Source organism: Sander lucioperca, chromosome 3 (genome assembly GCF_008315115.2).
Source record: "Sander lucioperca isolate FBNREF2018 chromosome 3, SLUC_FBN_1.2, whole genome shotgun sequence".
NCBI lineage: Eukaryota > Metazoa > Chordata > Actinopteri > Perciformes > Percidae > Sander > Sander lucioperca.
The window spans coordinates 31,448,799-31,471,954 of NC_050175.1; the positions used below are offsets into that span (position 1 = coordinate 31,448,799).

Here is a 23,156-nt window from a genome sequence, read left to right on the forward strand (position 1 = left end):
GAATCATTTGCCAAAGCAACATTTTTTCAGTGTGTGTGTGTGTGTGCTTGGGTACGAGGTGCATGCATTTAAAAACAAAGAACGCTAATTGAAAAAGCCAATTGTTATCTAATCCAAAGCAAGCTGGCACTGTGAAAATAAACAGTGCAATCCTATTTGACAAGGCAAAATTGAGATTTTGAGAGAACAAAAAAACAAAACAAAAATCGAGTGCTCGAGGTTATCTCTTGGGAGAAGAGAAATTACGACTAGCCATTCCTTTATCGACTCATACAAGGACAAGAGCAAACATTATTAGTAATTGTTTTATTTATTTGATCTTTTCATCTTTTTTTCAGATAGATCACAATGAACACAGCCTTTAGACAATAGCAGTTGAAATAATCCATACAAATGAATGTCTCTGGTCTTTTCACCAGTTGCCCATTGTAGCGTGGAGCCCTATGCTATCAGTGTGGGCTTAAGGGTGAGGGAACTACACTGACAAACACTGGGTGCTTGTTTTAACTAACCAAAATGGCATTTTGTCTCTATGTGTGTGAACCAGTGGCTGGAGTCTGTATGCACCTGCATCAGTGTGAGTCAGAGACCAGAGGCGGATAGCCACATTCAACAAGGCCCTGTTCTAATCACTTCCTAAAACCAAGTCTCAAGTGGGCAAAAATAACCCACTCAATACCTAGATTTGAGTAATGCACTGCCAACAGTGTATGATGCAAACAGTGTGTAATTAGACAATAATGAGAGGCCTCGCATTATGCTTAGTCTCCAATTATGTGTTGACCTCAGCAGCAGCTTCTGCTCTATTAAGACAGCATATAGCCTGTGAGAGGGGCCATGGCTTTAAAGAATACCTTCCATCCACTGCACACAGCTCATTTCCTGCCCACAGTTTGTGAGTGTCCAGACAGTGGCCAGGCCAGGGGAACACCATTCAAGGGGACAGCACTTTTAATGTGCCTGGAGTATGACAGTGACTGTTTGTGGCAGCCAGACCGAGCAAAAAACAGAATCTCGGGGTGACCTCTGCACGTTGTTTTAATTAATACACAAATAAAAGAAGAGACCACAGCAGTATAGGTTTTGTGTGAGTTGGAATTGAATCTTTAGAACACAGGTAACATATATTAAATAAGAAGAACGGAATTGTTTTGTAAAACAATGAGGGGCATGAAAGCGAATCAAGCACATGCACACAGACACAGTAGAAAATGCTTGATCCAGCATGAAGACTGAGCACAATGAGATAAAAAGAAAATAAACCACGAAGACAAGTGTGGAAGTGTCACATTTGTCTGGGTAGTGTTTTGCCCTCTCTTTCAGCCTTCACATTAACATTAAGGGGCTATGCATTTAGAAAAGCAGTGTGTTGTTTAAGTGCCTGGGTGCTTGTGTGTGTGTGTGTGTGTGTGTGTGTGTCTAGTTGTGTGCATGCACGCATGTGTAACAGCATTTGTCAGGATCATAGCTGCAGTGCGCACTTTGAACAGCACATTTTAACTGTTTGTATGATGTGAATGTCAGGCTTGCTTGATTTACCTAGGTATTTGAAAGAGATAACAAATAAAATCACATTTAAAAATAACCATCAATATTTTCCTCCATCAAATCTTTCAAGCCCTCTCTAAAAACAGCCTCTGCCATCTCCCAGTAAAAGAGCAAGGGTAAACTGAAACCAAATATTTTACAGAAGAAAGAGAGGAGAAAAGCTAACAGTTGCTTTGCTCCTTAGAGGCGAGAAAGCAAACAGCTGAAGAGGAGAAAAGTAAGCAAATGAATAGTGAAATATAAAAAAAGATGGCAAGTAGGCAAAAGATACAGAAAAATGGCAGAATGACAGGAGGATGTCCATACATGTTTCTCGATTAAAAAAAAGAAACAAAAACAGAAATACCAAAATACTCAGATGTTCCATGTCTGCAGGATAAAATGTGTTTTATCTGCTGTCAAAATTCCAACTTAGCTCACAAACGCTTTAAAGTAAACACACCAGGAGCCATATGAATGCAAGTCACTGTTCCCTCTCATGGCTGCATCTTACATAGATGTGGTTATTGTGGTCATATTTTCCAAAACACATCTAGTCTAATAGCCTACTGATCTGCTTATTTTACTGTCAGAGTATATTAGAAAAAGCACCTCCCTTATTTCAGAGAGTGGCCGAAATGTGCCAAAATCTTCAAAAATAAATGTCTGTATAATTTTTTTTAAGAAAGCCTGAATGTGAAGACACTTGGTTATATAAACCATGTACCTAAACAGCTAAGACATCAAATCCAAAGTAACTTCAGATAGAATTTTAGATGTCAAGTTTCTCTGCAAAGTATGAGAATTCTAACATGTATCGAGAAGGAGTACATACATAAACACAGACTGCTGAAAAAGAACCTCTGTTGGTCCTTAATAGAAAATGCACATTCTGGTGGACCAGGGCTTTATAAGCAGTCACAAGCTCCACAGATACAACAAGCTCTCTGCAGAGACAGTAAGGCAGTTTTATGATCACCAAGGAAACCACTCCATTTTCCAAATGGCAGGTTTCTTTTTTGGAAAGAAAGTAAAAACATAATGAACACAAGATACGCATACTAGTTATTGTTAAAGAAAATAGCTGCCCTGTAAAAATCTGCTCAGTAAAAATATTCAAACTGTTATCTTGTGGTTGTTGCTTTTTGTTGTTGGTTTGATTTGTATTCTAGATCAGCTGGCTCATTAAGCTTTCAACAGTTATTGTATTTGATCCAGCTGGACCTTCGGGTAAAAAGAGGCGACATCTCAAAAGCACTGAAGCCAGCCTGCAAAGACGCAGAATAGAGAGGAAAAAAAACATCAACAAAAACCCAAACTAAAGCAAACTCACAGAGTTCGACAGCTACTAAGGCAACTTTGCCAAATACAATATAAGCCCATGTATATTGCAACACAACTATATATTAATTTAATAAAATACACAATATAGCTTTTGTACACATAACAATTTGGCTCAAATGCACAGAAATTGCAGTAAAATCAATAAAAATGTCAGTTTGATGTAAACACATCTAAATTGGATACATTTACACATATAATGATATTATGTATAGTGATAATGTGAAGGGACATTTTCTTGTTTATTTATATTTTTGGATATTTGTCTTCGAAACAATGGCAGTGTCCTTTGCAGTTCTTTGAGTTAATACCCCACACTTGACCTTAACTCAAGGACACTTTTTGCTGAGATTCCTCATTTCTTTTTTTCTTATAAAATGTATAAATATTTTGTTAATATTTGGACACTATACATGGATTCTTACATAGTCATCTATATAATGATATAGATATCATCTTTTCACAGTTGAGGAAAAAAATGTCCCTTTTTATACAACTTGTGATTGCCTTAAGGCATAGTCACACACATGATAATTCACTGTACACAAGGGACTGAAAGCTGATGATGTTCATGTATAAGACAATTACACGAATGGCCATTTGTGTGTAAGCATTAGTGTGCACGTGTGTGTGTTTGCGTGTGTGTAGGGGCATCAGTGCATGTTAGTGTGTCAGCATGTGTATGCGCAAAGTGTAGTGCACGTGTAAAAGTGGTGCATGCAACTACACCAGTCAGCAACATGAATGTTTAAATAGAGGCGCGAGACAGACACAGTTTACACATGTGGCTACAAATGACAGGTGAAACATGGTTACACTGTTAATAATTATCTTTCAGCGTAGCAATTAAGCCCCTCCGTCCCGAAGTCCATAGCCAACCCCTGCAAACACACACCTGATTAACCAATCTCTTCATGTTCAGATACAAGATCCATCACACATTAAACACCTATATTAAAGTCAAGAAAGATAAGGTTATTTTGTGTATTTCGGTCTTTCACTGTCCCAAATAGATTAAAATTTGTTTCACTGTTTCCACATCGATTGTCATGTCTGACCATAAATAGTCCTTTTTCATTCAGTTTCTATGGCCGTCACACATAACAGAAATCCACCTACACACACTTAGATATGTAGGATTTCACAAGAGACCATGAACAACACACTTATGAGCTGGTGGGCACTTAGATAATAGCTTGCGAGGTGCCAGAGGCATAAGCCTCTACAATTTGCTTAAGAATCCAAAACAAAAAGAGTTAATAAATTCAGCAGAATTCAGATGTTTGTTACCCAGTTCCTTTTTTTGTTGGTAGGGATCCTAGCACCTAAACTGGTGCCAAATGACTGACATAATAAATGTTCCCATTATCTGTCCAGTGTCGGTATTTTCAACAACAAATACAGTGAAAAAAGCTCCCATCATAAGAGCCATTTAACCGTTTTGATTTGTTTTGGTGACAGTTTTGGCATGAGAGTTTTTGGAATAGCATTACATTCCTCTCTCTACCTCTATACTTCTTTTTGTTGCAGTCATTTGTGTTACTTCCTGAGTGTGCCAGTGGCCTCACTTCCTCTGCAGTCCTGCAATAGTTTGTCGATGTCTCTCACCACCTGGTCAGCGTCCATTCTGTCACGGTTCACATCGGGCTCCACCTGCTCCAGAACACACTCCATTTCGCCAGTTGCCTCTTGGCTGATCCTGGAACGGGCCTCTGCGAGCACCTTGGCCACTGGATCTGAGGGAGGCAAAGGTGGATAGACCCCCTGGTCTCTGGTTTGTTTGGTTGGTGACAGGTACTGGCCATCGGGAGGCCCGTAGTGGCCGGAGCAGGTGGCAGGAGGAGGTTTGCCTTCAGCTCCGTCAGCTGGGCTTTTGACTGAAGAGCAGGGGGACATGGTGGAGCAGCCCTTGGTAGGACTGCCAGAGGCTGAGGGTACCTCTTGGAGCAGTGGACTGAGGGTACGTTTTGCTTTTAAGTAGGGCTTGACATTGGCTACTAGGATGGTGTGGTCACGCCTCTCTTTTCCAAAGGTACAGAACGTCTTCTTGCCATTGGGGTTTACAGTCTCGTAGGTCTCTGTCTCTGGCACAGTCTCCATCCCTGCTGGCACGAACATATTGTTGCGGTAGTCGACACCCTCTGCCTGGTTTCCTCCAGCGGGGAACTGGGGCATCCAGCAGCGGTCAGAATGACCCAGTACTCTGCACTCCTCTGTACAATTCACACAATCCTCATCTGCAGATAGAAAGAAAGGAAGGGGATGGATGGAGAAGAAAGTGATATTTGTGTCAGTAGTGTGCATAGAATCAAGGAAAGCCACACAGTGTGAGGGTAATAGAATCATAGTACCATTAAAGGAAAGCCACACAGCATGAGGGTAATAGAATCATAGTACCATTATAAAACTAAACTGTACAAAGAGCTAGAGCCCAAAGTTAAGAGAACTAGCGCTGAACCTAATGAAATTATGTAAAAAAGGAGGAGCCATGTGTGTTTGTAATGGGACATCCAAACACACACACACACACACACACACACACACACACACACACACACACACACACACCTTTCCAAGAGACTGGGGGACACCTGCTAGCATTTTCCAAAGCTCTGATCAAGGGGATGGCAGAGCATACAGAAGGGTTGGGGAGAAAGCGAGAGAAAAACAACAACAGTTGAGGTTTGGCAAAGGCATAGTGCCGTTATCATAAATTCATGTCAGTGGGCTTTGAAGCCCTCCCTAGACAGAGAGGCTGTGCCAAATGGCTTGTGCTTCCTCCCTGTGTGTTTGTGCCTGTTTATTTGTGTACTCGTTGTTGATGCTGTTGTATGTGTGCGCATGTGTGTATTAGTGTGTGCGTGTGTTCCCCTCTTTCATCTCTATTCAGAGGGATGCACACACTCTGGCTGATTATTGGAGTGTTCATGCCTGTGTCAAACAGATCCAGAACTCGGTTAAAAAAATAATAATAAATAATAATAAAATAAAAGAGGAGCCTATTTTTTTCTCCTCTTGGGCGTGAAGTGAAAAAAGAAGCATCTGTTGTCCCATAAATGGAATATTTCCATTGGCCGGGTGGGATGAAACCAAAAGAAGACAATATACGAATGAAATTGGTACAACTAGTTCCTTGTTTGTCATCAACACATCAGCCAGTGCGCAATATACTGTACAGTAAGTGGTCAGTTGAATGATAACAAGATATGAAAGATATTAAAACACTGATTGTGTGTCATGTTTGGCACGGCTTTAGCATGTGAAAACAGACAACTTGCACATGCTACTTGACACATTTCAGTATACTGCCTTTGCAAACCCCCACCAATCATTCCACTAGTTAAAAAAGTATACACTCAACAAGGTGCAGGCTAGACAAACACAGGGAATGCAATAAAACAGCAGCATTTAACACTGCTCTCCAGTAAAATCCAAAGGTTGCTTGCACAGGCTTCCAAACAAATGCAGCAGCTCAGGCCAATTTGCATATTGGTTTTGAGATATGAAATGCATCTCTGCCTGCTCGGCTGCCGTGTTTGGCTTTACAAACACAACAATTCCAATTTTTTTTATAGCAATGAAACACTTGATTTTTTGCTAAAATACACTTCTTGGAACAAAACAAACTGCAACAAAACTGAGGCAGCTTTCTTTGTTAAGGGGAATTAGGCAAGTCTATTCATAGGAGCTTAATTTCAGCATTGTTGATGTTTGTATAGCCCAATGAAATTGTCACTTGTACTAGTCGCAGACAGCAATATTTTAGCAAAAACATAGTCATAGACTAAGCAATTGCATGCTTTTATAATGAGTAGTAAACAGCTTGTTGTCACCTTTCAACTCCCCTGCTGAATTTTAATGGTTTAACCTTGATTCCTCATGATGAATCTTTGTCCTCGTTCAGTGTGGGACCAAAACCACATTTTAAATCAATGTAATTTGTCCTCCTGTAACACGCCTGTTGGTGGTTTGAAGTCTGAAAACAAAGTCAGTAGGTGAAAACTATTGCCAACTAAATGTGAGAAGACAACAACATGACTGCTAGGAGCTGTAAAACCACCCCATCAATTCCATTATGCGATGCATGGTCCTTTACAGTATGGCGAGAGTGCTGCTGTAAAGACCACAAAATGGGGACTAATACAATCTTTCACTGATGCAAATGAGCGGACAGAGTGGATGTGCTTGAGTGCACTTGGTTAGGCTGTCTTTGCTGTGTTGCGGGTCAGCAGCCTAGATTCCTGAGAGACTGCCCTCCTAAGCTGTAGAGATGAGCTTAACACTTCACAAATGTTTGAAGAAGCCAAACAGCGCTGGCAAAGGGAGCCTGACATTTCCCATGTCGAGGCAGTCATCTGAAGAGGAAAGAAGGTGAGCTGGAAAGCTGAGGCCAGACCACTTTGAGATGGACTACATTTAAATGGTGTGGGGGTGAATGAATTCCTCTGCACACACTGAGAAGCATTTGCTTGCGTGTGCCTGGGTTTATGCGTGAGTGATTCGAGATTTGAGTGAGAAAATACAAACAACATGTCAAAGCACAAAGATTGATGATTTGGACGAAAGCTTGAACATAAATAATACAAACCTGAATACACTTTCCAACCAGAACACGCCATTATTGTAATCCATCACCAAGCCACAAAATATAGACCCTACGTGTAACCAAGCTTAACAACTGGACAGCAACTGGCTTCCACTCACCCACCTTGCATGCATTCCAGACACAGACAATTAACTTGGCCCTTACAATGTCTTCATGCTCTTAGAGGTGATTGTCCGTTCACCGTGTGCATATTAAAGCATAAATAATCCATGCAGACATATTTCCCTCTATTTAGTTGGAGGAAACCTCTGATAGATTATTTATGTCTCAGCTGCACGTTCAACCTTGAGGCGTTCTCCTCATATCTATGCTTAACAATATAACATATGAGAGCAAGGGTGACATTCATCTGCCTCTCTCCCTCTCTCTCTCTCTCTCTCTTCACCATGGCTTCACCAGCTCTCTGGGATGGGCAACAAAGACACATTTGCCTGTGATGATTTGGCTACCAGAGGTGTGCTCAGTCGCTCTCTCTCCAGTTTCCCTCTCTGCTCTGGTCCAAGATGAATTACACTGATAGATACACTTAAACATGCAATCATTTGTCACAATTTCATTCACCTCTTGGTCAATGATTTGATATGGTACAATGATGAAGCACACTAATAAGAAGCTTTATTCATTATTTTTGAATATGCAATAAATCATTAAGAAAAATAGTCATATTACCTATCACCATATAAGCTTTACTATTTCTCCATCACTAGAGACTCACTGTTATGTTGTACGTTGATATCCTGTTAGTAGATGTCCTCAATTTATCATGGGGTTATTTTTTCTTTTTTTGCAAGCATCATTGCTTTCATTTTTCAGCTAAAATGATTTGTAGGTATTTGTTGTAAAATCAAAACCTCAAGATAGCTTAAACCTCTAGATATCAATCTGTGTTTACAGCAGTTTTTTTTTTTTTTTATCTTTCGTGTTCACTCTTTTATCAAGTTTGCAATCCTGGCCATTGATATTGTAGGGCTAAAGGAAAATGTGTCCTTAAATCTCATCTAACAAACAAGGCTTGAAAAGGACAGTACGTCTTATAACCACATTGGCCCTGAACTAAATTGGAACAAATGAAAATGACAGTGGACGATGAGAATGATATGCAGAGAGAATTTTAGATTACTCAGTATAAAGCGTGACCAAAACATCTTAGACATCAGAGAGAAGAGGCAAGCTTCAGCATCATTTACAAGGAAAGTGTTATTGAAACTGATCGAATTGCCCGGTCAGGAGGCTGACAGTTGATTTTGTGTCTTTGCAGCCCTATTGTAGACACTTGACCTGAATCCCTGATTGAAATCAGATATTTATTACACCTCTATTGCCAACAAAAAAGTTTAATTAACTCCACACACTCTTTTGTACTTGTGGCTGCTTTTTTAACAGCGAGAAGCCAGAGGTATCTTACTACCTCTGGCAGGGTTAATTGCCTTGCTTTAGGGCAGAATAGCAAGACTGGGTAACAATAAGTTAGATGTTTATCGGTGTTTTAAGCCCCCAAAGTCTCCTTCCAGGCAGCACTGCGTGGAAAGCACTAGGATTAGGCAATGGTTATGGTTATGGTTAATTACTTTCTGGACCAATGGTGAACCGAGGTGCCTTATTTAAAATGCAAAAATCCGTCCTTACGTGTATCTCTTTAAAGTGACTGGGACATTTTTAGAGGCAGTTCTTGTAGAATAAATAATGAATTATTTGAATGAATAATTATAATAATAACAACAGAGAACTACATCTATTGCGCATTGAAATTGCATATGTCCTGTACCTATATGTGTCTGTAAGCATGACAGTGAATGTGCAACACATTCTCACTCCCAACGCGTCAAAAAAGGTTGCTTGGTCAGACGCCTTTGGCATTTGTTACTGACGCAAAAAGTCTCTTTCCACAGTTTTCAGTCTTTCATACTACTCGCTACGTCATCTTACAGCGCTGCAGTCGAGCTACTAGGCTCGTTCAAGATGAGCTGCGCCTTGACTGTAAAGAGGATAGGCGCATGAGGCAGCAGCAAGGGGGGGGTGACAAAAAGCCGTGTCAAGTTGACAGTTTACAGCCGTTTCAAGCAGCATTCAGTCTGAACAGGAAGTCAAAAAAAAAAGATTCAGATTTATTAAAATGTTATCAGACCCATACTATATATCAGCTTGTACCCAGTCTCAAATTGTATAGATTCTGACAGAGTAGCCTGTTAAAATGCTCTACATGCGCTCTGTTGCTGATGTAAATATACAACAGACTGTAGATGTAATCTGAACGTATTGTGTCTCTCTGACTATTAAACGTCACCATCAGCCACACAACATGTATTCTGCTAACAGAATAAGCCTTCAAATCAGACAAATATCAATCAAAATATCTCCAATTAAAAAACAATGAAAGTTTATACAAAACGTCATAGTGTTGGGTCAATTCTGAACCAATCAGCTTTTAGATCAGCTGAGAGCCAGGCATTTCCCGTCATGCCCTGGGTCTTGCAGTCAGTGGAGAGCAACTGCGGAGCCTAGCTCTAAAAACTGCGGCCGCCTTGATCTCGTGAGGTTATCGTTGCCCACGTGTGCATGACGTCAGAGCAAGTCAGGATCAAGTCGGACACATATCTTACATATAGCCTAAACATCCCCACACCCACACCCACATCCACTATCACAACTCCACATGACATGATTCACAACCCAGTGTTCACTGTAAAATGTCAAGATGGAATGAGGTTGATATTAAAAAACTCCAATAACCCAACGGGGTGAGGAATAAATACTGAAGGACAAAAAACAAACATAATACAGTTATACCCAGTGGACTTTTTTTAAAGTGTGTTCTGCTGTCATTTAGCTAGTAATCATAATATAAAAATCATCAATAAACAGCCACTTTTTAATCACCATCTCATATCATAAGAGTTATCAGTATCATGAAAGCTCCCTCTGCCGTTTCAGCATTACAGCAACTGTGAAGGTGCTTCTTCTACAGAGCCGTACAATGCCTCTCATTGCTTTCCAAATTTAAAAAAAAATGCCCCTCTGTTTCCCTTCCAGAAAAAGTATTTTACTAAATTAACACTTAATTAATGAGGGCCACGGGCCATGTAAAATAACACACAGGTGGGCAAGAAGGCACAAGGCTCTCTGGTCACCATTCCTGAAATCCGGAGTTGGAATTTTGCCTCACCTCAATTACATTTTTTAAACTTTCAGGGGGGAAGCTTTCATTATGCTGCGTGAACGATGTGCACCTAAACCTGTGAGTGTAAAAATGTGCCTGTGTATCAGTGTGTGTGTGTCATAAAGCATGGTGTGATTTCCCTAAACACCCTTTTCTCCCTCCAGACGCCTGCCCCCCTGGCCCTACATGCCCATCCCTCCTCGCTTTATTACCCAGCCCTGTGATTAATGTCCCTCTGTCACACACCGCAGATCCTCTGGTGGGAGGGAGAGAGGAAACAGGAGCGAGCTGTACAAACACAGGCTATTGCTAGCAAAGCAGCAGCAGCAGCAGCAGCAAGCTGAACACACAAACGTAGTGTGATAGAGTACTCATTAAGTTCAAAAAGAAGGTGCAAGAAAGTAAAAAGCTGCAAACATAACAATTTAGCATCCATCACAGTAGTGGTGAATCATTTTACTATCATGCACACCTGGCTTGTCATTAGACAGCTCTATGAGCTCCTAAAGTAGCCTATGAGAATGGAGAATGATCCAAGATAATGTGTGTGTGTGTGTGTGTGTGTGTGTGTGTACACTTGTGTGTTGAGGTTGTATGTGGTGAATATCCCCCAACCCACCCAAAGTGGACAGGAGGAAAGGCAGCTGACGAATTGCGCAGAGCATCTGTGACAGACCATGACTGCACCTGTTCACCTGAGGGAGCTCACAGTGTGTGTTTGTGTGTGCATGCGGAGTGTTATGGTGTTTTTAATCTCCTCGCCTACTGTTATCTAGCCCAGCTGATCCATGCAACCCCCCCTCCCCACATTCTCAGCCAATCATGATGACTAAATATTTGAACTGCACAGATGAGAGAGTCTCCACTCTGCCTGAGCCTAATGTTGAGTAAATATCTTATGACTTCTTAGGCTGCCAGTCTACCAAACAAACTTTGGGTCTGGGTGAAAAGACGTGTGGTGTACGCCTGAAACAGTTTAAGCGGTGGGCAGGAGGACCGATTTGTCCTAGGGCTTTATACAAAAAAAGCTTTCAATGAATATGGTATTCACTGTTGAGGTAGATCTTACGGTTTCCAGTTTTTGAATTTGTGGAAATGACATTATAAAAGAACTGCCGTTTTATTATGAAACTCTGCTCTGTTATTTATTCTGCTGTAAATTTGGTTTTACAATGACACAGACCCAAAGGAATCAAAATGTTATATTTCTCATCACTTCGGATATAGAGCAGGTTGTTTTATATTCCTTTCTCCTTACACTGCATTGCTGTGGTGAAAATGAGAACATTACTCAAGTGTATTACTGAATCTGATATTGTCATGATTCTAAAGCAGAGTGGTGCTAGGAAAGCAGGTTGTTCTCTACAGTTGCAAGTCTGTATTGTCAACTTTATTTTAAGAGATTGCAATACAATAGTTTCTCAATGAAAATGCTGTTTTGGTGTATTCAACATAGTTTGCTGTGGGACCTGCATTTTATACTGGCCTAATTAAAATCTATTAGCAACACTATATGGTGCCCATGATGTGATTTAAAATGCTAATTTAAAGAGTAAAGTAAAGTGCAGTTTAAAATACATTTATGCCATTTTTCTAGTGAAGCTCTCCATCCATGGCATCACAGCACACGACCAATAAAATGTATCGAAATAGTAGCTGTATTTTCTATATTATATAATAAATTGTTCTTTAGCGTCCAATTATTGATTCAAGTATGGCTGTGTGTTGAGGGAATAGGTCTGGATTGTTTTGTGCAGTGGGTGGCTTAGCACAAAGAGAAGGATACTTCTCTCCAGTGTAATAGCTTTTATCACAGTGGGAGGCAAGAGAATACCGATGCATAGCAGGAAAAGCTTGGCAGCAGCGGTGGGGGGTGCCCGGTGGCTGGCAATGCAGAGACTGAATCAAGGACATGTATCTCAGGATCAAACATGTCCTCTCTTCAGGCGTTCCTTCACAAACTGCAGGCCCCTCCGTCAGCTAATGCCTGGCTAAGTTGTTCAAAGAACACCCTGAGGAGAGAGTATTTATGCATAGGAGAGAGAGGGATAAAAACCCAAGAGCAGGAGGAGGAGGAGCATAAGCTCATATTCAAACAAACACACAAAGCCTAATCGATGATGAGCAAGCAGGGCTGTGTGCTGTGTGCTGTGGGTGACGAGAAAGGTCTGTGGGTTGTAGAGATGAGGGGCATCTGGACAGCCATGTTGGTGTTCTCAAACAGCACTTTCATTTTAACAAAAAGCAGCAATGAGGGCCATAAAATGCAGGATGAGGTCCTTATAAATACAAATTAGTTTGCAAGTGACCTACCTGGTTATATAAAGGCTGCCGCATGTGTGGACGTGTGTACGCGGGCATGCGCGCGCGTGTGTGTGTGTGTGTGTTTTTTTGCCTGTTTGTGTCTGAACAGTGCAAAACGTAATGTAAACTTTGCCAGAGTCAATGCGAGTGCAACTTAAGGGCATATTGATAGTTTTAATCTTTAATTTAAAGATACATGGATTTATATAAAAATCCATTATAATATAAGTAAACTTTCCTCGCATTACACGTTTCCACTACATAGGAATGGTGTTCTCTATTATCTGTTGACTATCACACTTCAGACTAGAAACAAAACTAGCAACCTCAACAAACAGGTTCAACAGTAATGAACGGCCATGGGAAATTATTCAAGGCCAAAAAACAATGACAACAGGCAAACTGATGTTTATATGTAACCACATCTGTGATGTGTGACAACACTCTTCAGAAGGTTCCCACCGCTGTGTTAGGGCAGCTTATTCAATGTTCAAAGTTTTAAGTGCTCTTCATTTAGCTGCTTTCATTGCTGGACAGAAAAACTGTGTTCTTTTGTTGTTGTTGTTGTTCATATACAATTCCGAGCATTCACTGTTCACAGCGGTCAGAGACACTCAAATATTGCAAGGTCAGCCAAGAAAGATCCTTGATTCAGCCAATCAAAAAACCTGAGCATCTTTCCAACCTGCAAATTAAGAACTTGTATAATTCACATTTCCTCTGGCTACAGCTTACTTTTTAACCCCTCTTTCTCTCACTCCTTAAGTGTTCGAATGGTGGAGCAATTGCAGCAGAGCAGCAAAAAGGAGAAAGGAACAACCCTTAGATCATTCCTGCTAAAGTCAACATATGTATACCTATCTAACACTTAACATGGAAAAGCTATAACCTGGAAGAAAATAAAAATAGTGATATACTTTAATTTATGCATATAATGTATGACTGACACATAACTGTCAGCTAATACAATTCTACCGTATCTATATACCATATACTAAATTTTGCCATAAATATATCAAAAGCTGAACTAAACCTGCATGTTAAATCCAGGTTAATTTGGGTGTTTAAAAAGCTGCCAGGAACCCAAAATAGAAGATGAATGACACAAGCACCTATATAAAATGTACAAATCTTTACAGATAATCACTCACAATATTATGTATACATATATAATATATAAATTCAAGGTTATAGAAAATCTTGTTTTACTATTTATATATATTATAAATACAGAAAAAAAAATCAAAAAGAAATACAACTATAATATAGTCTATTTACATGTTAAAAGATTTGATCCCAACGTGTATTGGGCCTTAGTTAAATATATGGTCGACAGACGAGTGAGATGTGTGAAAGCCCAGTATCAGCAATTTTAACTGGTATTCCCAGCTCGTCTCTACATGATACAAATGATGTAAACAAAACCCACTCAGTGTATTCACCGATGAATAGACAGACTCCAGGTGGTACATTTGGCTAAAGCTAACAATCACATATTTACCCCATAATAAACAGGCACACATTGCCAACACGTGCACTACATACATACAAAACAAAGCATGCACACAAGAATGTGATCCTATATATTACTGATGTAAACAGTGTCCAAATTATTGAACATAAAATAATGACAAAAGCTAACAAAATAAGCCTGCTGCACAGCCTACTTTTAAAATGGGATTAGGTTGTGTTGTCTGAGGCAGACATGTTAGCAAGAAGGAACAAAGAGACACAGACAGCGACAGGTCAATAGTATATTGCTACCTTTACCTGGAGAGATACATGGAGGGTGGCACAAAGGGTGGCAAAAAGACAAGAAGGGGACTTAGTAGAAGATGAGGCGAGCAGTGTGGTGAATCAGTGGCTAATCCTCCGTTTCCTCTAAGCCTGTGTAATTAGGACATGGGGGAATGCACCGTGACAGGGGATGCTTCTGGACCGCCTTGCTTTTTTTTTCATCTCTTTTGTTTATTTCTTCCCTCTTTAGCCTGGGTTTATGGGAGTTTGTCATCTAAATATAGCATGCATGTGTGTGTCTTATCTCTACTGTGTGTGCATCGCCGCATGTTCACTCATAAGCAACATAAACAGACACAGCATGCCTGCACCATGTTTTCTTTTGACTCACTACTACTTACTGTTTGCAGATGTGAATGAAAGTGCACTCCTTTTTTGCTGCTTTCATCGCTACATGACACCCTTAGATTGTATTTGGGCATATTTGCTGGAATCAAATGAGCTCTTTCAGTCAAAAAACCCTTCCTCCACCACACACACACACCAAAAAATACAAACACACGGTATTTGAAGGGTTCCTATAATTGAAGAGCATGAGGAGAGAGTATGGACCAGACATGAGACCAGAAAGGCTGATCAGCATCCTTGTGCATGTTAATAGCCTTAATCTACTTCCTTGCCCCAGTAGACAGCGAGGAAAGTTGCCTTGGCCCATTTAGAGAGACAGAGAGCGCAGGAAATAAAGTGAGAGAGAGAGAGAGAGAGAGAGAGAGAGAGAGAGAGAGAGTGAGAGAGAGAAGGGAGGGGGCAGGGAATAAAAAAAAAATTCAGCCGAGAGAATCTATGACTCACCAGCTCATTACAGAAATCCTGTTTCCATCCATGGAGAAAACAGGTTTAAAACACCCTATTAAGGAAAGAATGAAGGGAAACCTTTTGTTGCTAATTCACAGAGGGTCGTCTTTTGAAGTGTTTTGCTCCAACAATTTTTTTACATTCTAACCATACTGCTTCACGGATGCTATTTCCAACACTTTAGATTACTGATTTAGTGCCTAAAATGAGGCGCCGTGGCCCTGTCCTTACAACTGGCCTAAAACAAGGATAAACACATCTAGCATTGTGGAGGCTTAATTCAGATGATCCATACAATAACAAAAAGATCTACCAGACACCAATTCTGTTACATTTGCTGAATCAAATCACTTTCTTTTATTGTCTCTCTCTGTGTGTCTGCCTCTCTGTTTGTCGCTCTCTTTTGAACAAAAGGGATTTGAACAACTCAGGGTGTCATGGCTTTGTGCAAGTAATCATTCCCATGTGTACTGGTTTAGCGGGATTAGCATTGCTTCTGATTCTCTGTCTCAACAGAACCATTACTGTGATACAACACATACAGTATACAGTAGCATTGTTCTTACCATTGCATTAAGGTTCTGTGGTATCAAATGACCTTGACCAATTTTGAGTGTTGAGTTTGTTTATGTAGAATGAAGCTAAGCTTTAAGACATATATAAATTCATCAAAATCATGCAAAAAAGCAGAAAAAGGAAAATTCTGTAAGCCATATGCTTATCTGATAGCTTGCTGCCACTAGCAATAGCTTCCTCTTAGTGGCCGAATCAGGACAAACTCAATAACAACGGTAGGTAGGTGAAACATGTCAAGAGGCTTGACAATTGAGCCTAATGCAATCAAAGAAGGGGCCAAAACATTGAAGAATTAATTAGTCAAGGCGGGTGCTGACTTAGGGTTGCGTAAAATGCTTCAGACATCAACAAAGTGAAATATTGGAAATCGTGGTACAAAGTACAAACAGATTGATCAACATGCAGGTGATTTGAAATGTTATCTTTCAGATTCAATTATGCAGATTGGGATACATACTGTACCGCCACCAGAACCTCCAGTATTTCTCAGGAGAACAGCTGTGACACTTGTGAAGATCTGTTGTATACTGACTGTATATTTAAATGTGTAAAAAGGCTGTAAGTTTACGCACATACCTGATGTTACACCAGACAGATGGTTTCAAACAGCCTAAAAATTTCTTCCACTCACTGGAACGCATAGAGTCAGGCATTTTCACCATGTGTATTATTTGTGTGTAAATAACATAGAAATATGTAAATATTCCATTTGGCAAAAAATGGGGAATGTCACTGCTGGAACAAATGTTTGGCTAATTAATAATGTACACCATCATCTCTACAGAAAATGTATACAGTAAGGTCAAATCACTGAATTTTTTCTTTGTACTGTACATGACACTGATACTGTGTGAAGTATCAAACTATCAAGTAATCGTATCATCACAGACTGTGATAAAATGGGATTGCCCTAAGACTGACTGCCTGGGTGCTACATCTGCTAAGAGAGGGAAAGAAGTGTGAAGACACACCACCTGTAATGCTACCTGCCATGCCACATAGCAGCGCACCATTCTAATTAATCCTCCAGCACATGCACTCATGAGACTAATACGTGCAATAAGAAAACTGTACACTTTAGCATGTAGGCATTTGATCAATTGTGCCAATGAACAGCAGTGTAGCTCCCCTAAGGATATTGGCGGGTGTTGAACAGAGGCTAAGTGGAAAGGTGGAAAGAGGTAGGTTGAGTCGATGGTGTTGGCTTTCTCAGCCCCGGGGCCTAACACATTTAGAGAGCTAACTGACACACTTTGGATGTATTAGCCACAGTGAGCCCTGCCAACCTCTCCTCTATTTCTGCTACACCACCTCCTCCTCCTTCTATCGCCGTCTGTCTGTCACTACAATCTCCTCTCCATGCAAGACTAAGGAACATGCCTAGTGTTTCAGTAACATTGCTTTAGCATTGATGTTCCACCGTGCCCCAGCCAAATTGGTGTTTGCAGTCTAGACACTGGTTGCTTGCGTCTCTGTATGGATAAACATGCGCACACACTAACACTCTCACTCGTCTGTTTATAAGTATGATTAGATTAAAAGAAACTGACGGAACTGCAATAACGGTCTATTAGTCGACCCTTCAGGGGGGATAATCATTTCAAATAGAAATGTGTTTTTCATCTCACTATCTAATTTCTACTTTCTTTGCCTCTCCATCTGTTTCACTCCTGAGACTGGTAGGTTATGAGCACAAGGCTTTAAAATAGGCAGGGTTCAAGTCCAGGCCGCTGCAATAAAACACAAATAAATAGAAATATTTAGCAATAAATACCTCTCAGACTCGGCTCGTGAAAAAGGAAACCCAAAGGTTAGAGGACCCCAGCTATATTTGACAGATGTATGCATTGAATTTGAAGGTGAGAAAAACAACTCTCCTCCATCCATGTTGCCTCATTCTATGTGGGGGTTTAAGATTAGGGTCAAAGATTAGAGGGCTTACACAAGATAAGAATAGGATTAAAAGAGCTCAGAGATGTAAAATTACAGATCAGAGAAGTGGTGAAAACACACCTGAATTGTAAACAAACTCATCACACAGCAGCCACCTGTCCTAGTAGACAATCCTGGCATCATGGGGGGGTTGGGGGAACAAAACAATGTATTTCTGATGAGAAAAAGGGGAAGTGAATATTATGGAAACAGCATCCAATATTCCAGGGAGGCATTCAGCACGCATCACAGGATGCCTCTGCAGTAAGTCTGTTAGATTTGGGATTAATGGACTCCAGAGGGGCCTGGACACACATGCAGGCACACGCACAAACACGTGTACACACCCCCACACACACACACACACACACAAAATCCACTAGCACAACTCCGCCTGATAAGATTCACAACCCAGGCTAGCAAAGCACTGCAGCGCAGAGTATATCTATTCTAGTAACTCTCCACAGTAGACTCTCTACTAAAGCATGACACTGTGTTACAACATGTTGTAAGTCCGTAAAGGCAGTTGGTGTAATTCCTTAACATTCCAGTAAATGCTGGACAGCAAAATGCTTCAACTGTCTAGTTGGTTCGAGTGCAAGATTTCCATGAATGCAGCACAGGCTCTTTCCAGTCATGTCTATTAGATGGTTTGGACAAGTTCTTTATTTTGCTAGTCAAATTACAAAGCACATGCCCAGAAAAACACACACAACACACACACACACACACACACACACACACACAGATCCATGCATACACAACCGTAAGTTGCCTCCAAGCTCCAATGAGTTCATGCAAATTACAAAAATGCAAATACTGGTGGTAAGGCTCAGCTGTCCTCTGATGCATTTTGAGGAAAACACGACAAAATGGGGAAAAACTCACAATGAATCTATTTTGTTTAATCTCGACAGAAAGAAAGACAGCCTAATCCCAACCCTGACTGCATTTCCACCCCAATGCCCAGACTCTCCCCATTCTGCCACCCCCCTCCTGCATCCCCTGCCCTCTGGGCTAAAACCACAGGTGCAGGCAAATGCAAACCACTGGGTGGAAAATGCTCATTGACAGCATTCTGGTGTGTTTGCGATTGGTCATTGAACAATGAGGGAGTTTCCTGAACCACTTGTCGTGCCGATGGAACAGCTGGACACCAACAACATACACAGATCAGGGTGGGAAGAGACCATGCGAAACAACAGGGAACTTAAAACTAAAATGAGATTAAGCAGAGCTTAAGCTCACTGTCATTTCACAAACTGTGAGTTGCAAAGAAAAGAAAAAATTGCAAAGAACACAAACCTAGCTAAATCACAGTTATTTGCGAGAAATTCACTACATTTAAATGTTTGGATTACATTTCACACTGCAAATGTGTTTTCTAGTAAACAAGGTGTACAAAATGAAATAAGCTTCTGTATACTGTAGGATTTGTCTGATTTTACTGTCACTTGAAATTGGTGAAATTGGAAAACTTGAAATTCCAATTCATATTTGAGTAGAAGTGGTCATAATTTAGTAGCTCAAAAGGTGAAAAAGTAAGATGGTGGTAATCACCTGTTGTTCGATATGTCTTAAATCCTGATGTGGTTGCCTGGATACAGCAACAGCAAGAGTGCATGTTCTCCATCAGTCTCTGTGTACTAATTCACTGGCTCGCTCTGCTATTGTCTGCTTCTTCACTTTTGAGCACAAGCACGCAGGCACACAAGTGTGCGCAAGCACAGATCCACAGCCATGTGCACACCCGAACCAGCTCTCATCCACATGATCATCCTGAGCAGCATTATCACAATCTAGGGAACTTGATTATCCCTAGGCTCAAAACTTCATCCTCTTTGATCCCCACTTGGGAGGGGATGAGAAGCAGCACAGGGGACCATCAACCAGATTTCCTACTTGTTAATCAAGGCAGATTTTGATCACCTTCAGGGACAGATGGACAACTGTTTTCAAAACATCGCCCTAGAATGGGCATTATGCTATCGAAGATACTTTCCAGAAGTATCAACCTTCACAGTGAGTATGTTTACATGCACACCAATATTCCACTATTATTCAGAATATGACAATATTCCGAATTTGATACAGGTCATGTAAACAGCATATTCCGGTTGGATATTCTGAATAAGGCCTTTTTCCGAATATAGCATTTTTCGATTAAGACGTGGGATATTCCGGTATTATTCGGGTTTTAGAAGCATTCTTTGGACATGTATACAGCGCATTCGGAATATGTGTCTCAACCTGTTTTTTTACCACAGTTTACGCCCAGTTCTAGGTCTCTTGCCTGTTTACAGCTTATGGTCAGCTCTGTGCGTTGCTATGGTTGCTGTACATAAACCAACTAGCCAACAGTTTGCAAGGCTGCAGACCCGAGAAGAAGGAGAAACACAGCTACTTTTAAACATTATCAAAGACTTGGATATCAACAGGTTTTTGGACATGCACACACATCGCTACACCGACCTTTTCAAGAAGCTGGTTGAAGGAATGAAAGAAGGACGCTGTGTTCACACAGTCCAACAAGTCCGCCATCGCTGGTAAACTTGAACTTGAAAAAATCCCGTATTTGGCACAGCTACATGTAAACGGGAATATTAGTGGAATTTTTACTTTCTTTAGCCATGTAAACAGCTTAGTCTGAATATCATCTTTTTCTAAATAAGGGCAAAAACCAGAATATTATATGCATGTAAAGGTAGTCAATGTTTCTAAGATTCCATATTAATCTCAGTAATGCTTATTTTCTAAAACTATATCAGATACAGCTGCAGATATTTCAATTGATATGATGCATTGTGTGGTGCCTTAGAACAAATGTATGTGCTGCATTTCATCTAAAGAGTAATGAGATTCAGTTAAAACAATGTACTGCTACCCTCTAGGATGCTTTAATAAGTATGTCAACTTGCTACAACTAAGTCAAACAATAAAAAATGAAAACGCATGTTAATCTGGCGCTAACTGGCGGGAGTAAAATATATAGGTTGAGTGGTGTTCTCTTCAGAACCTATTACATCCACAACACATCCAACCATCTACCTCACCGTGGTCTGAATTTCAATGAAGTGTGTGAGTAAACCAAAAGAGGAGGGGCAAACAGACACCCATAAGCTCTGTATGAAGATCCATCATACTTATTGTTTACACTGCAAGCCTTCGAAATCTCCATAATAGATCTTTGTTGTGGTTTGAGGTGGGATGTTGAGGTCAGTTGTTAATTGGCTGCTGGTAATTACAGATGCATCTTAAGCTTGCTGACATTGTCCGTGGGGCTTTTGAGACCTGCCTTGCAACTAATGCACCGCAGAGATTACTGCAATGTACACAAAACTCTCATTCATGCCTACTGAAGCAACAATTAAAGCTCCTCATCTTAAGTCTAACCTGGTTCTCAGCCTGTCATGGAGCCATTGTAAGCATCACGTGTTCAGTATATCATGTATTTAATGGGTTAAATTATATTTAGTTTGAGTGGGCCCATAGCTTTTTACACATTTAGATCAAATCACACTGTCTTTGCCACACCCCTCTTCATTTAAATGTTCTAGCTCGTCACTCCTTCACCTCTTCCATCCTTTGACAGTTGTAGCCACAAGGGTGTTTTTCCCCTTCTATGGGGCTGCTTCCCGGGGAAGGGAGGTAGAGCAGGGACAATAGCAGCCACCCAATTAAAGCTGTGTTGGCCTCGCAATTCCTCAAGGTATTGCCATGTGACAGTTTAATTAACCAAGCCCCTTATCTTAATTTAGCAGGATCAAAAAGTAACACACTGAGGTTATCTGAGAAAAACACTCCCAGTCGCCATCCTTGCATACACTTGCCAAGACACACACATGCACACATTCTCTCTCTCTCTCAATCTCCGTCACTGTGAGAAAGTTATGATACAGTGCCACATGTGTAACAGAAATATTTGATGAATTCATACAGCTAGCTTTAATTGCAATCCACACAGATACCACAAAGCGCTATTAATGGTGCAAATGCTTCAATGCATATTTATTACAGTTGCAGGGGTCGGCCTGATGACGGGGACATACTTGCCCACACTGTGGTGAGTGTGTGTACATGTGACTGGGTTCAGGCATGTCTTACTAGGGTATGTGTTCACGTTGACAGGTTTTTCGATTGAATTTGAACTAGTAGCTTACTAAGTGCAGGAAGCCAGGCACCATGCTACTTAAGCCAAGCTCCCATTGAGCCTGCCTGCTGTCCCGCCTCTCTTCATCCATCCATCCATCTATGATGAGCTCTTTCTTCTCATTATCTTATCACCACAACTGGTTGCCATGTTTCTTCCTTCCTCTATTGTGGCCCCAGGGCTCCAGACAATTTTTTTTTACTAGAAGCACTGTAGCCCATAACTGAATTTTTTTTTTATTTTTATTTTATATTTTAGTTCACAGCCCCATTTTAATTGAATGGTCCTTAACAAATGCACAATTAACAAACAAAGTATTATTACTGTCCCTCCCTCTCTTTTTTTTGTTAAAACTAAAATAGTAATCATATCTAAGGTGATTCAACTTCCAAGGAAAGGGGAGTATCTAACACCTAGTGTGGAAAAGATTGAGTGATGAGTGAGCCAGAGACAGAGGAGCTTACAAAACTCAAAACACACAAGCACTATTTGTTTTGACGAAGTAATTCGTTATATATTTGATCAGCAACTGCGTATTCAAACTAAAAAATAAAGTAACGTGCCTTTTGCTAATGGCCAGGCAAAGCAGCCTATATGTGTTGTTGTTTTTTTGTCATAGAAGTGGTCTGCAGTCTCTGCTGTCACATCTCTACCTATCGCACCCAGGTGAGGAAGCTGTACCACGGCGGGTGGCAAATGTCACAGCTAACATTAGCATTGATGTAAAAATGCAAATAAATCAGTGATTGCACAGGGAATTAAGTGATATCCCTGCAGCTGTGGTGTTGAAATCAAATTCTGTCCTTTTTCTCTTAGACCGAGATAACACTGAGTAAAAATGCGGCCAATTTTATGACGAGACTGAGTACTACAACACTGGCGAGGGCTACATACCTGGCCCCAGTGACCGGAAATGCTCGCAGACGGGGGTTGAGACCATAAACAGAGTCAGGGGAAGAGAGAAGGGCTAA

At 40.7% G+C, this 23,156-nt stretch overlaps 1 protein-coding gene across 2 annotated transcripts in view; it reads right to left on the reverse strand.

Annotated features, from left to right (window-relative positions):
- Positions 1-291: 291 nt before the first annotated feature.
- The window catches only part of pcdh17 (protocadherin 17), a 68,524-nt gene continuing 45,659 nt past the window's right edge, over positions 292-23,156 (reverse strand). For both annotated transcript variants that reach the window (XM_035999650.1, XM_031306226.2), the window contains exon 5: positions 292-5,105. In XM_035999650.1, the coding sequence (XP_035855543.1) occupies positions 4,408-5,105 (698 nt within the window). In that variant the 3' untranslated portion in view covers positions 292-4,407. The remainder of the gene's footprint in view (positions 5,106-23,156) is intronic.